The 14999-nt window shown below is 35.2% G+C and overlaps 1 protein-coding gene across 5 annotated transcripts in view; it reads right to left on the reverse strand.

Annotated features, from left to right (window-relative positions):
* Nucleotides 1–409: 409 nt before the first annotated feature.
* XPOT (exportin for tRNA) overlaps nt 410–14999 on the reverse strand; it is a 29488-nt gene continuing 14898 nt past the window's right edge. For 4 of the 5 annotated variants that reach the window (XM_027682145.1, XM_027682143.1, XM_027682142.1 and 1 more), the window contains 15 exons: nt 12657–12719; nt 11542–11666; nt 10536–10680; nt 10264–10383; nt 9997–10091; nt 9165–9234; nt 8629–8867; nt 7844–8129; nt 5867–6056; nt 4614–4730; nt 4413–4528; nt 3886–3933; nt 1953–2024; nt 1363–1419; nt 410–886 (listed from right to left, as the gene is read on the reverse strand). In XM_027682145.1, coding sequence (XP_027537946.1) covers nt 860–886; nt 1363–1419; nt 1953–2024; nt 3886–3933; nt 4413–4528; nt 4614–4730; nt 5867–6056; nt 7844–8129; nt 8629–8867; nt 9165–9234; nt 9997–10091; nt 10264–10383; nt 10536–10680; nt 11542–11666; nt 12657–12719 — 1770 coding nt within the window. In that variant the 3' untranslated portion in view covers nt 410–859. The remainder of the gene's footprint in view (nt 887–1362; nt 1420–1952; nt 2025–3885; nt 3934–4412; nt 4529–4613; nt 4731–5866; nt 6057–7843; nt 8130–8628; nt 8868–9164; nt 9235–9996; nt 10092–10263; nt 10384–10535; nt 10681–11541; nt 11667–12656; nt 12720–14999) is intronic. The other variant, XM_027682146.1, reaches the window with a different exon arrangement.

The raw sequence follows: 14999 nt of genomic DNA on the forward strand, positions 1-14999 counted from the left end.
GAAATAGCTAAAAACCTGTAATGTTATAGAATTGAAAAAGTAGCAGTGTGTACAGACCATTGACACTACTGAAATACTGCAGTGAATGCAATTCTTTCTTTCTGCCAGCATCTTCCACATGCAAGGGTGCAATACAATTAATTTATCATCTAAGCATAAGAAAAAATTGTCAGGTTCTACTCAAATGTAACAGCCAGAAGGTTCAAGAATGCTGCAGCTTTGAAAGATTCAGCTAAAATGATTCAGAGAGACTAAATGTTTCACTGGATAAAATTTTATTTTTTTATAAAAAAAGATAGAACCAGATGCTACTTTTAAGTGAAATCATTTATTACACCAATCTGTTTTATAGGAGGTATATATATATTTTATCATTAAGACAAATTCAATAAATGACTATCTACAAGAATGACTTTGATTGTTTTATTTTCATGTCACCATACATGAACAAATGAATTTTATGTCTTATTAAAACATTTTACTCCGTATCAAAAATGTACACATTTTAATAACCATTGCTATGGTCTGAAGGGATTTTTACATTTAATTCATTTAATTTAAAAAATAAGTGTCATTTCATTGCTTTACGTGGTACAGTGTAAGCTTAAATCATCCTATATATAATAAAAGTTTGTGTAGGTATACAGGTAATTTTTCATGTTGTCACATACCTTCGTGTTTGAGACACTGGTGGGGAAATTGCATTTCTTTTTTGCAAAAGGTTGAAGTATGTACTGATGTGAGCACAAAGCAACATTTCTTAAAAACAGTTTGAATGGCACAAGAGTTAGCATTTTTATAAATTAACAACTAGAGTTCTGGATTATGGAAACAGGTACATGAGATTCCAGTACTTTCCTTAGGGCTTGGCTCTCTGGAAAAATACCTGTGAAATATTATTTAAAAAAAATTAAAACAAAGGAAATACAAGACATGGAATGGTTGATGTATAAGGTAGTTAGTTTGACAGAGCTCATTTTCATGTTCAGCATACCGGTTAACACATCAGGTACAAGGATGTGACTTGTGCTATTTGATTACACTCCCACCCTCAAAAATGATGCATTCTGACATTCTCTACAATTATAGCATAACCTTTTTGCTATTTCAGCTATTAAATAAAAGCCACAAGAACATCAAGCTATTGAGGAGATGGCAAGGTGCTAAGAGTAAGTGACAACTTTATAGATATAGATTTATTGTTTTTCCCAAATAACTAGTTTTAATATTTGGAGATTCCCTATAGCTAAAAACCACTAAATAATTTAATATTTTGATTTTACTTCAAGTCACTACTATGACTGAATTGCATAACAAAGCTCAAATGGAACTAAAAGCTATTTAAAGAAAAAATCTTTATACCTTTAAGTAATTTTTAAAAACTTTAGCATCAGGCTGCTGAAGTGCTTGACAGAATTCCTGTAAGAGAGAATAAAGAAATATTAAGTAACTAAATGAAGCAACAAGACAACCTGGGATACATTAGGAGCATATAAATACCTCTTATGTAAAGCCATTGATATTAGTTTATATTTTCCCTAAGGCACAACCAAAGAAAAGCATGTTATGGATAAAAACTTGTAAAAGGCTATGACAGTCCAAGTGCATTCCAGGGTGAAAAACTGTTTTTGCTTTTTTCAAATACAGGATATCAGATCCATTTTTAGCTGAGTAGACAAACAGGACCATCTACAGGGATATCCTCAAGTTAAAATTTGAATTCAAGAACAAAGATTGCTTAGACAGTCACATGCACTGGACTTTTTTTTTTGTTTTTGCAAGGTATGCTTGCAGTAACTTTACTCCTTATGCTAAATTAATCCTATTCTGATATGCAATAACTGAATAAGTTTTATTGCTGGGGGAGATTAACTTTGTAAGTACCCATTTTTTTCCCCATTTAACATTTATGATTGTTAGAGTTTTCCAAATGTTCTTTTAGGAATTCCCACCTGGATTATCTCAGGAGCTACTTGCAAAGAAGGCAAATACTCTTGCTGAAGATACTGAATGCACTCAGGACCCTAGAGAAAAGCAGTACACAATTTTTCAAAGTACATATTTTACAAATGGAAAATCATAGTCCTATACTGTATGGTACAGAAAACTGAAAACAGGTGGTTTATATGACTATTATAGAGAAGTAATAAGCATATCAAATGCTTATGTTATTCTCAGCTGTTAGCAAATAAAAAGATTTGTCAACCTTGGCATTAAGGATTCTACTGCAATTTGGTATCTTTTGTTACACAGCAAAAGAATGCACAGAAAATTGCACTGAAATAAGAATTACAATAAAACCAATCGGTTTGTTACATGTCAACTGTAAAAGTCAGTTATGTATGAAGGCAGCCCTAATTTCACTATCTGACATATGGAAGAAATAAAAAAAAAAAAGGCTTTTAGTATCTGCCTACTGTTTTACCATACTACTCCCACTGCAAAATTTAGTAGCCAAGTGCAGCTAAACACAGTATTTTTCTTCTTGCAACTTTGACTGTGTTATCTGCAGTGGACTAAGCAGTAATAAAATGGAACTTCCAAACCTTTGAGCAATGCAAACCTTTTGATTAATACTTCAGTTTTTGTTTCTTTTACTGTATTTATCAGATTATCTCATCACAGGAGGGATTACTCTACACTGTCAGAATACAAACATGACTCAATACATCTACCTGGGGAAAGTGAATCAACTTTATTAGTTCACATAAGTTACCCTAGAACTAGAACATGGTATACAGTACACATGAGGGGAAAAGATTTCAGATCATTTTCCCATATTTGTCTTGATTTGTCCTGGTTCCTGCCAGGCTGGGGTAATTTTTGCAGAAAGGGCAGTTATTCTGTACCAACTGTTGGGTAGCCTGGTGGTTCCATGGTGCTTTGGGTAATACCGGTTTCTGTGTGGTGAGCTTTTTTTTCACATGTAAGTCATTCGCTTTTCTTGTACACCCTTTTATTATTATTGTTACTGTTTGTTTCTAATTTCATTGATGTTTCCAGGAAATTGTTCCTACATCAACCCACAATCTCTACCTTTCATGACTCCAATTCTCCTCTCCAGCCACCCGCAGAGGGAGGGAGAGGGGGGAGTGAGCGAGCAAGGACATGGTTTGGAGTGTTGCAGTGGGAACACTAAATTAGGGAACAGTATTCCTAAGCCACAACAGTGTTAAAAGAAACGGTATTCATAATAACAAGTTATTTCCTTTACCAAAGCTTGATTTCCTATGGATTTCTCTCTTCATTGCATTTCGGTAAAAAAGGAACAAACTCAGAAGGTCTCTTCAATTAAAACACAATCTCTTTTCTGCCAGTTTGTAACTTCTTACAATTTTTGTGTAGTTGTGACTTTAACTTGCATTTGACAGAAAAGTTAGCCTGTAAGTTAAATGATGTAGCAAGAAACTAACATGAACATGGAAAGGGTTTCATTTCCCATTAAAAATGGGAATACACTACACTGTTTTAAGCATTAACAATGCAAAATTTATTTTTTCCATGTTTTTCAATCTAGTCTCCTACACATCAAAATACACATTTGTTTTTCACACAGAAGTGCTCTACAGTACATCACTAATGATCTTTTGTGTCAGTTTAATTACTACACTGAAAAGTGAAAGAATGCCAATTGATCAATTAAACACAGTACCAACCAAGTGAGCAGATTTTTCTTCTTGATGAAGAGTCAATATTTTGCAGTAATTTATCAAGAGGTGGAAGTACTGGATCCTGTATCCCTGCACAGCATTATGGTCATCCTGTTATTTTATATAACAGTACAGCAGGAATTCAGCGTAGTAAGTATCTAACTTTTAGAAACTGATAAAAGCACTAGAAAGAAACTTGCAACAGTTATTCCCTGTAAAGTATGATGAAGCTTACCCTTTTGAGATGAATTGTTTTTAACGTCACTGCACACTCTGATAAAGCCTGAAATGTAATATATAACATTAGACTGTTGCATTGGTTTATTGGTTAAGTATTCAAAGCTAAAGAACTTAAGAGGGACCAAAACAAGGGCTAATTCATGCTATTATTCCCTCATTTACCCGTCACACAGTTCAGAGTCTTGACCTTCCAGTTTTGTTCCACTCTAATCAGAAAAATTTCTGCACAGCTGAATCCAAAATGAACTAAAGAACAGTCAACTGTGTACGTTCGCTTTCACTGAACATACAGGTCAATGTTAAATACTCAGATCTGCAACTGATTTCGAATGTAGGGAAACTGCAGAATACACTACCATGATATTCAGTAATTAATCATTCAGGTATCCACAATTAAAAAAAAAAAAACCATGGGGTGAGATGATAATCTTTAATACCACATGACCATTCTAGGTTTCTTAGCTTGAATCTGCTCCACAAGAATGAATGCAAAAAAAAAAAAAAAAAGTCCATAATACACACCAGTACTGTCTGGGCATCTGCTAAGTCAAATGTTTGCTTCAAAGGTGCTAAGAAACATGCAGGAACAATGTGCTTGTAGACAAAGTCTGCAAAACCTACTGGTCCATCTTTTCCTCCTGAAAAGAAAAGTAACATTCCAAGTTCTATTATTGCTTCACAGATAATAGCAACTGCAAAGGAATTCTGGAAAGGCAGTCTTACCCCAAAGCTCCACCAACTTAGAAAGAATAATAAAACAAGTCTTCTGTGCAATAGGATCTGGGTAATCCACTGCTCCTTGAATGACAGTGAACATCACACGCTCCACATTCTCTGCACCTTAAACACATTAAAATGAGCTTGTCATTTCAACTTGCAGCCTAAAATGTTTTGATACTGTTACACTATTTTATATAAATACTGACCTGGAAGACATGCTTCAACTTCAAAATAGCTCTTTTTTGCACAAATCTCAAATATTTTTGGAAAGTTTCCCCTACGATGCAAGACAACTCTTATTTAGGTTATAATTTTTTTTTACGTTTGGAGATTTAAATTGTTCTTCTGGCCCTTAATTACACACAAAGGTGAGGGGGGGGTACTTTGACCTGCTTACAAACACAAATTTTCTCCTCTTTACCTAAACCTGGTAGACTTAATTAAAACTCAGTGGCACTGAAGCAGTTAGCCTATCTTGCAACATATGGCAAGATATTTTTTACACATTTAAAATTTCTGTGCTGCATCTATGCTTATTTGTTTGATTCCTTTAAAAATTTCTTGGCACACTGCAACTACCAAGAGCCTCTTTCAAGAAAGCTTTCCTTTCCCACTGGTATTACCACCATTTAGCAAGGCAAAGGAACTCTGAGCTCCTACCAGCTGAGTCACTTTAAAGAATCAGGCAACTAGATATCTGACTGGAAATTCCTACCATGAAAAAAAGTAATCTCCATCTGGCCACTAAGGGTGAGGAAAACCTGGTAACTACATATATAGTAAGTCACACGATGCCTTTCACCACCACAGATACCAAGATCAGGTGGTAGTGATAAAAATTTGCAAAAGTTACTGATGTGCCTCTCCTTCAGAAAATGAACACAACGAATACTGGCAGCTGTGAGTGGTCTTGCCCAACAGTCTGAACACTGTTGGATGTATGATCTCTGATTCACCAGACAAATACAATGATGCATGAGGATGGATATACCATTCTTGTCCTTACAGACACAGTGATCACATTAAGCTGAAAAGATCAATAAGGAGAATATGCCTATTACAGCTGGATTTCACAAACCCAAATTCCTGTACAACAGGTAATTTGAATCAGGCAAATTGAATACTGTATTTCCATAAATCCATTCTACCTTATCATAGTTAATGGTACTTGACAAGAACTAAGCTAATGATTTTAGTAGATAAAACCTAGCTGAGAATAACCATAGTATTATCTTTTGAGCAACTGAACTCATTACCTTGATTAGCTATGACTTCACTCATTCCACTACCAGTTACTGTCTGCAAAAAAGCAAAATAACTCCTCCGTAACATTTGTTTTTCTAAAGCAGCAGACTGGTCATTTTCTTCTGCTGGAAGGAGCAACACCTCAAAAATAGCATGAAGTAGTGGCATAAACATCTGTTGCAGAAAAGGTGAAACCTGTGTCTGTGGAGATCAGAAGAGGGTGTCAACTCAAACAGTTAGAGAAATCAAACATTTAGAAGTTAAAACTTAAGGGCTTGTTACAATTCTCAGCTTGGATTCACTTTTAATATTAGTAATATCATGTACCACCTACTTAAAGCAAGCCGCATCAGGGTCATCATGAACATTACTGGATCTTGACTTACACACCAACTATTTGAAGCCTTTTGAACAAAAAAAAACTAGCCCTGCCTAGTCTCATTCTGAGTGGGAACAGAAGCTTTTTCAGGACTTTTCATCCTTCTGTTCAGATAGACTATTTCAAATTTCCTGAAATACCATCCCTAAGATGTTGAGGCCATCTTTTGTAGAACTTTTCTTTAAGGATTACTAAAGAAGCTGAAACGCTTCTGATGTTACAGAATAAACTTGTCACTTACAAGCAAGTGAGAAATATATGGAAGGGCACTAAATTAATTGAACACATATGAACTGAAAAACTGAAGGTGTGTGTTATTCAGTCATGTCTTATAATTCTATAAAGAGGCAACTCAGATGTTTATTTCCTAATGCTTAAGCAAGATTTTATCTTTAATCTTCTCTTTATTATACCTTGAAAGTATTCAAGACTATAAGAAGATAGAATCTTTGCTTTACCATGTTATAATAATAATAGTACTGTATAATACAAAGTTAAATATTTCACACAAACATGGTATTTGTACAGTCTTGCTCCTGTGACTTTTTTTCTTTTACTTTCCTCACCTTTCACTGACTATTTTTAATTATCTACTGTTATCTTGGATTGCTTTTAGCATAACTTGCTAAAAGGACTAAAGTAGTAGGAGTCTTCCTCCCTAATCTCTTAAATACTTGATTTTTCAAAATTCCCTCTCTGCTCTGAAGATGGGATACTCCAAACAGCGGTCCGTCCACATGCTAGATTCACACACGTATATTATAGCTCTGTTCCACTGCTCACAAAATGCATCTCTCTCTTCACTTGCAGTAATTTTATTTTGCATTCTGCTGGAAAATTTATTCAAGTCTTTTTAGAGGGCTTCTTAACCTTCTCATACAGCCATGAATTTCCCATGCCATTCATAACAGTGTGATATTCCTGTGGCAGCTCCAGGGAATTAACAGGTTAGTAACTTCATCTATTTCACTGACTTTACATTTGAATTGTTTGAAACTAGGAAGCTCTCAAAGATTACACTTTAAGAGCTTTTGCCAGATTATTAGTTGACAGTCCTACTCCTGTTTATTACATATCTCACGTGTGCCATTTCCAAACCTCCATATTTGTCCGTGTATTTTTAATTGCAATACATTAAACCTCGGTGTACATTTTATGCAACACCACTAGATAGAGATCTTGTAAATCATTATTCCTCCCTATACCTGCATCTCATATTTCTGTATCTCTGTCTTCTGGAAATCTCATTATAAGAAATGAGAAAACTGACTGGAGAGCTTGCATAGTTTGTAACATTAGCTTAACACTTCAGGGAAGGCATGAAGCTAATTGTATCAATCAAAAAAAATTTGCAAGTACTATTATAAAATATTAAACTCAAAAAATAAACACAATATAAATATAATCAAAGAAAAAACACTCATTCAGTCACTGTGAATCCAGCAATGAAGGACCGTGATGGAAGACAATGCTTCCCAGTAGCAGCCTGAAAAATATACTGATTTATAAATTCTTAGGTAAGGTTCTAACAGATACCTGTTTTTCTGTAATGAGAAAAGAGAAGATATCAGCAACACTTTGACCCTGAAAAGCTTAGGCAATATCATACCTTAAACTTAGCTGTTATTTGGTTTATAAGAGGAATGAATTCTTGAAGATCTTTTGCTTCACAATCTTTAAGCATGTGTTCAGAGGCAGAAGGAATGAATGGAAGAACTTCTTCCTCTAGGCAAATAATCATGCGGTGAAGGAAAGTGCGGACACCACTTCTCAGAACTTCCTTTTGTAACGGACAACTGAGAGCTGGCAGAAATGTTTGTAGGCAGTCCAGATAAACCTCTGAGCATCCACATTGCTTTACAGTTTGCTTATTGCTGAAAGCCTTGCTGGTTCGACTGTAAAAGCAGTACATCAAGTTTTATATAAGCTCATGTTCCAATATAATGAAGAAGCAGTAACACTGAGAACAACAAATGCTTTAAAACCCATGCACTAAACTAGAATATTCCATTTCATGAAATGAGAGCCAAACAGTGGAAGTAATGAACAGAATTATTTGATATGAAGTAGAATTGCTTTGGCAGTTTTCAAGAATTAAATTCTAACAATTTACAAACAATATTATGATTAGAATAGCTCCATACAATTCTTTGAGCAGCAGAATAGATGCTGATTCATTATAAACTTGCTCAATATTCTCTGTATCTACATCCATAGCAGCCTTTTCTAAAGGACTTAACTCATTTTCTGGGCTGCCATAAATTCTACAACCACTGATGATTTTCTAGGTCAATGAAGGACAGGTAGAAAACTCAGCCCTCCTCCCAATAAATCCTTTGTATTTCCCTTTTACTCAAACCAGAAATGTACACAGAGTCACTGTGCTGTACCTACCTAGCAAACCCAACAGCATGATTGAGGCAGTCAGCCAGTGCCATCTGTCTGTCCTCATCTTGTGCCATCATCAGTTTTTCTAACAATACTTTGAACTTCTCCATCAGCGGAGTCAACAAATTTCTCATTAGAACCTGTTTTCGTTCTGCAGAGTATTCGCTGTTAACTATTAACACTCCAGCTGTTTCATAAATGAAAAGTTGATCATCACTGCTTAACAGTGCCTGGTAACCATTTTCCTAAAATTGAAGATAACAAGTGTAATTCACTAAGTGTTCTTTATCAAGGCTGTCTTCTCAAAGTTTATAGCCTTTTATATATACCCATCTCTATCCTATGTTCCCAGAAACCCACATAAGCAAGATTATTAAAATTAAGTACAAAAGGTACATGCAAGTGATCTCAAGACAAAAAATTAGGATTACTATTTGTGTTTAAATGTTTGCGTGCTAAGCTTACAATTCAGCAAGTACTCAGACACACAGATGAGTAAGTGCAAGCCTTATTCATTACTAAAATCTGCTGCAAATACTCACAGGAGGAGAAAGTTCCATCAGGTCTTGTATTCTATTCAGAACATCTTCAATAAAGGGATTCATTTGCTTACTGAAGTAAAACACAAAGTACATAACACTATTTAGAAGCACGTGCATTTTTACAAGTTTCTTGATATTTTATTTAAGCTGTAAAGCTAGACACTAAACTACCTTCTCAATGTAGAAATCCCCGTTAACTATCAAAGCCCTGCTGCAGAAAAATCTGGCTTATGGATATGGTGCTAGTGGTAGGTCAAATAGATACATGGCATAGTAGGAAATAAACATTTCTTTCTTTCCCTCATTTTTTCAAAAACATGGATCATCTAAGCAAAATAGTTTCAATAACAGTTGAAAAATAGGATCATGCTGAAATCTGAGCCATTTCTGAGCTTCTTCTACCTCTACATTAAATACAAGATAAGACCAACAAGACAGGACTGTTCGGAGGGTTCTAATATAATGAGTAAACTTCATCAGTATAAATACCATAAATACTCAAAATCTGATTAGGGATAGGGAAGAGTTACTTCTTGTGAATCTGCAGTTCCACTCACACTCAGCTCTGCTCACTGAGGAAAACCAGAACAGACATGTACATTGTTGATCAGCTTTGACATCTAATCAAAATAAACTAAGCATATGTATTTCCACTTATGTTACAAATTTTTCCATTGCTACCTTAGCATTACACAACAGGACAACCCTGCTAGAGCACTGTTTATTACATCACTGCAGTCCACTTGAAGCCCAGCCTGTTTCAATGACAACTGTGACTTACAGAAGGGCTGTGTATGGTAAATTCAGTGCCATTTGGACACATTTTACTCACTTAAGAGACTTGACAAATCTGGAAAAGAGGTAAGCTGTTCGACTTCGTACTTTGGGACTTGTATGGCGAAGACCACGGTGATCTAAAAATGCCATCTGCAATCAAGAAAAACATCTCAGAATCCCTAAATAAAGCCGGGGGAACCTAATCCAACAGTTTAAGAAATCCAGCTCCTTTAATGACCTTCAGAAAATAGGAAAATTTCCTAAGTCTAAAGAACTTCCCTAGTCTTACCTAGTAAAAAAATGTAAATGAGGTGAAACTTACCAGAACAGTTGGAATGTGCTGAGGTTCAACAGCAAAGAATTTTTCATATCTAACCACTGTTTCAAAGAATTCCAGAGTCACAGATGTATGCTGATAGGCACTAACACCAGAAGTCACCAGCTACAAATAAAAGCATTAGCAAGTCAGTATTTTAGCTGTTTATAAAACTAACTGCAATGTAAGTGACAATGTAATTACAATGCTGGTAATTAACATGAGCCATTTAAACTGAAGTGTTCTACATTTTTAAATAGCTCTCAACACACACTTACTGTTCTCATCATGTCTTGTAAAGCCGTAGCTTTAGTAACATCACCAGAGAAGTGAGCACCATGAGATACAGGAAGAGCTTCAGCCAACATATACAGCAGCCTTATTGCTACTTCTACTTCCATAAATCGCGTAGTCTGCCAGTTCCTAGAGAAAGAATATCAACAAGTTAGTCTTTAGTACCCTATGAAATAATCACAGTTCTTTTCTTTTTATGCTGTGCATTTGTGGAAGGCTCAAAAGAACATATTTATACTACAAAAAACACCGGTAAGGCCCAGACAGTTATTTTAGGATGCTTCTGAAAGACTTTATCCACTAACACACCACCTCTTCATCAGAGCACTACCAATTTTCTTTTACCAGTTTCATCTTGAAAGCTACAGATTTCTTAAAGTGCTTACTTCAGTACAAAACCACCTACTATGACATGTGGACAAGCCAATCAGCCTCACACAAACAGAGGCTTACTAAAGAACAAGGTACAAGGAAGCTATAAACAATACTGGATTTCTATTTGTATACACATAATTGTCCTCATAGTCAGGCAATTAGTAATCATATTTCTTTACTTACATGCAGTTTCCACAATTGGATCTATTGGGTTTTTTTTTAACAAAAATACTTCACTTACATTTTTAACCCTATCCAACATTTGTTTTTCTGATAAAAGTAATGCATAATATTTACACCTCAAGGAAACTCATGAGATGTGGCAAAGTGAACACCTGTCCAAATGACTGTTGCTGTGTAGGTAAATGACAAAGATCAAGAACACCTCTAGGAAAGAAGCACTATCATTTAAGGTTACAAAATGAAAGCTTTTTCTTTCTAAAGAGTTGAGTAAAAGATTATAGAAAGTCACATTTATCATTAAGTTGTAACGAGCTCATTCTATCAATTGGCTTCATATTGCTGCATCACACTCATTACTAACTCTGACAGTTTAAAAAAGGCAAAAAACTCCCAAAGGGCATTGTGCAAAACAAGTCAAAAACCCCAACTTACTGAAGCGTAGTGTTAAAAACTCTGCGGACAGACGCCAACAGTAATTCTGGTGAAACCTGAGCAAGTCTGTCCAGCAACAATTTTAATTGTTTTCTGTACTCCACAAACATTGCTTCATCTTCACCCTACAAAACATTCACATCAATAAAGTCCATATTTTCATGTTTAAATTCATCCACAACCATTTTAGACAATGACACCTAAACCAAAAAACATGTATATACGAAACCAGTCTAGCACGCTCAGAGAATTCAATAATGCTCACCCTATACTCTTGCAACATAACAGCAGGCTCCTTTTATGGCTGGTTGTAATATGTTGAGCTACACTGCATTCAGTCCAGAAGCATATTAAAAAGGCTTTCCAAACTGAAAACTGGCCAAAAGTACAAGAAAGAAAATGCTCTTGGCAAAGCCTTATTGACCCAATTCTTGAAAATTGACTCACTCCCCAAAAACGTTTTTTTTTTTCTCAGCATCTGTCTTAATTTTAAAATTGGACCTCACAGCAACATTTATGAGGGACTCCATACAGTTTAAGTTAACCTTTTTAAGACTACAGCTCTCCAAACAGCCTGGAGCAAAAGTAAGTCTGTCTAACAAACTCAATCATTACTGTTGGCTGACAGAGATGTAGCCATGAAAGGAGAACTTACTCCACCTTTATCTTGTTTTTGCAGAGGTTTGACCATCTCTAGTAGCTCAAGCAGCATCTCTTAAAGAGTTTCATTACACGACATTTCTCAAGTCTTTTTGCAAGACAGAAGTGATGTGTAGAAACACACGAATTCGCACTGAACAAGCCACCTTAACAGCCATGTTTAGGTATCAGCACAGCTGTGTTTGTCTAGGAATATCTCTGCACAAACACAGCCAGAAACACTGTTAACTGAACTGGCTTGGATATTCCTTTACTATGTTGTTTTGTCCTATGCAGACATATCCAGAAGTTAAAAAAGCTTTCCATGTAAGAAAAAAAAAAAAAATCAGCCTACAGACCTTTGCTTCCCACCTTTAAATCTTTAGTTTAAGAAAAATATGGATTTTAAAAGTGTGAGCAAGTTTTAGTACATATAATTAAATGGCATTTGTCTGTTTACTCCTATAACAAAATACCTCATTTTCAAAATTATATTCTTCATCATATGTCAACTTCTTCATTACAGCCAACATGATTGCCTAAGATAAAAACACAACTGTAAGCATAGAAGCAGACAAGTTATAAGAACCAACAGTTAAAATTACTACAGTAAAGAACACATGAAAGCAAGCATTATGTGTTTATAAATATTTTTAATCCCATTTGAAATATTATTTTCAGAGGTTTAGCAGAAGTTAACAGTCCAAATCAAAACAGATGGATGATATCCAAGCAATACACAGATGCTATTCCAGATACACAGCATAGGTGATTTGGAGCTCTCAGTCTCTGACAGTACTATCTGGCCTTATTCCCAGCTTGTGATCTGTGTTCAGTTCACACTGACAACAATCAAGACGACTGAACTAGGCAGAGGAAGCTAAACAGTTGTCCAAGATACTATTTTAAAGGGACAGGTCAGCTCAGCTGTAACATCAACTTCTCTAATAGCTCACAGTCATTGGGATGGGTGAGTAACATCGATCTCTACTCAATAATTGTTTTGCTAGGTTTTGTTTGCTGTTTCAATATTGCTTCAAGAAACAGTGCACTATAGTAGCTATAACTACTATCTGTAGCACATAGTCAATACTATTGATTGAAGTATTTTAGTCTAATCATTATCATCATCATAATCAATAAAATAGAATAAATCATTTATATATTTGGTTTGCCACCCTTAATCCTGCGGGACAAAGTAGCACAAAGATTCAATTACACCTATACAATCTTTTATACATGAACATAGACTAAGTCTGGGACTAGGACTGGATCCAACTGCATCTAGACTCCTCTCTGAGAAGGAGTCTAGAAAGCAAGGGGGTCCTTTCTGCACCTCGTGACTCAACAGGAGGGTCTCTCTAATAAACCTTGTCCACAGCTGAAGCGCAATTCCACCTTAGTAGGGACTGCTGGTATGTCTTAAAGCAGCTATAAAGGCCTGATCTTAGCTCTACTTAAGTCTGAAACTCTAAATATGTCACTTTGATATTACTCAGCATTTACTAGTTCAGGTTTTCATAACTCTGATTTAATGTTTAAAATACATTGAGTATTTAATTCCATTCGTACTTGACAGAATGGACAGAAATTAGACTAACACACACAGTGAGCTAAAACAAGTATGTAAAAATCTATATTTTAATTCTGGGGAACCTACAAAAACTTGCATTAAGTCTAAAATATGCCAAATGGACAGAAACCTATTCTGAATTCCTCTGAGTCAGAGGAAGACCATTTTTATATCTATGACAACAATAAAGTGTTAGAAGTCACGAGAATATGAAGTAGCAACAAGTAATAGGGCAGGATGTATCCATATACCTATTACAAGGAATGGGTTCACTGAGTGTTGGAGAAGACTCAGTAGAATTTTATCAGGTATTTAATCAGCATTACAGAACACCTCATGCTTATACCTACTACCAGGTGAAAACACAAACTTGAGTCATTTTTTCTTCATATTGGTTAAATTTAATAGCCAACAGCTGATCATATCAGCAAGACCTTGATTAGCATTTTGTGATTTTCTTTCAATATGGAAGGTTCCAGAATGTAGATAGCCACAAATTTCAGATAAATAATAAACGAACAAAGCACATTAAAACCCCCAAGAAAACCAAACAAAAACATCAAACCACAAAAAAACCCTCACAAACAAAAACCCAACAACAAGCAACAAAAAAACCTTTTGACAAATGAATTATCATTTTTCATTTTAACTGCAAAACCTGAAATTCCCTAACACCAAAACGGACCAATGAATTAAACTTTGGTTTCTGAGGTGAAATTCTTAGTGATATTGCAAAAATAGATACTTTGACACCAAGTGTCACCATCACTTGTGAGAAGTCTCTGCTTCTGTGTAAGAAGTGATATTAAAGAATTGAAATAATTGCAAAACATTAATGCAATATGCTTGTAGCCAAAGATATTTGGAAGGACCTGTCATTCTAAGAATTAAAAATGTGATTCTGCTGATGAGAAAAAAACTTTGGAACTTTAAAGGCAAAATAAACAAGACCCCCCCCCGTTTTCCTGTTCAAATAACAAACAAGTTAAAAGGGAGAACTTAGGTGCAAAACTTTAAAGGAATGCTGCTAAGCACACAATTTACAGCTTAAGACACACAACAATAAGTTTTAGACTATTTCTCATTAATTTCTTATTATGAGGTGGATGAAAGAAAAAAAACATCAGTACAACTGCTTCTCAGTTTAACACAAATCCTCACAAAGTGCTCAGTAAAATTAAAAAATAATTGCAACATGAGGATCTTCAGTATGAAAGCAGTTTTAGCAAACTTATTTCAGTAACAA

The sequence above is a fragment of the Neopelma chrysocephalum genome, unplaced genomic scaffold (genome assembly GCF_003984885.1).
Source record: "Neopelma chrysocephalum unplaced genomic scaffold, ASM398488v2 Primary Assembly neopelma1_62, whole genome shotgun sequence".
Classification (NCBI taxonomy): Eukaryota; Metazoa; Chordata; class Aves; order Passeriformes; family Pipridae; genus Neopelma; species Neopelma chrysocephalum.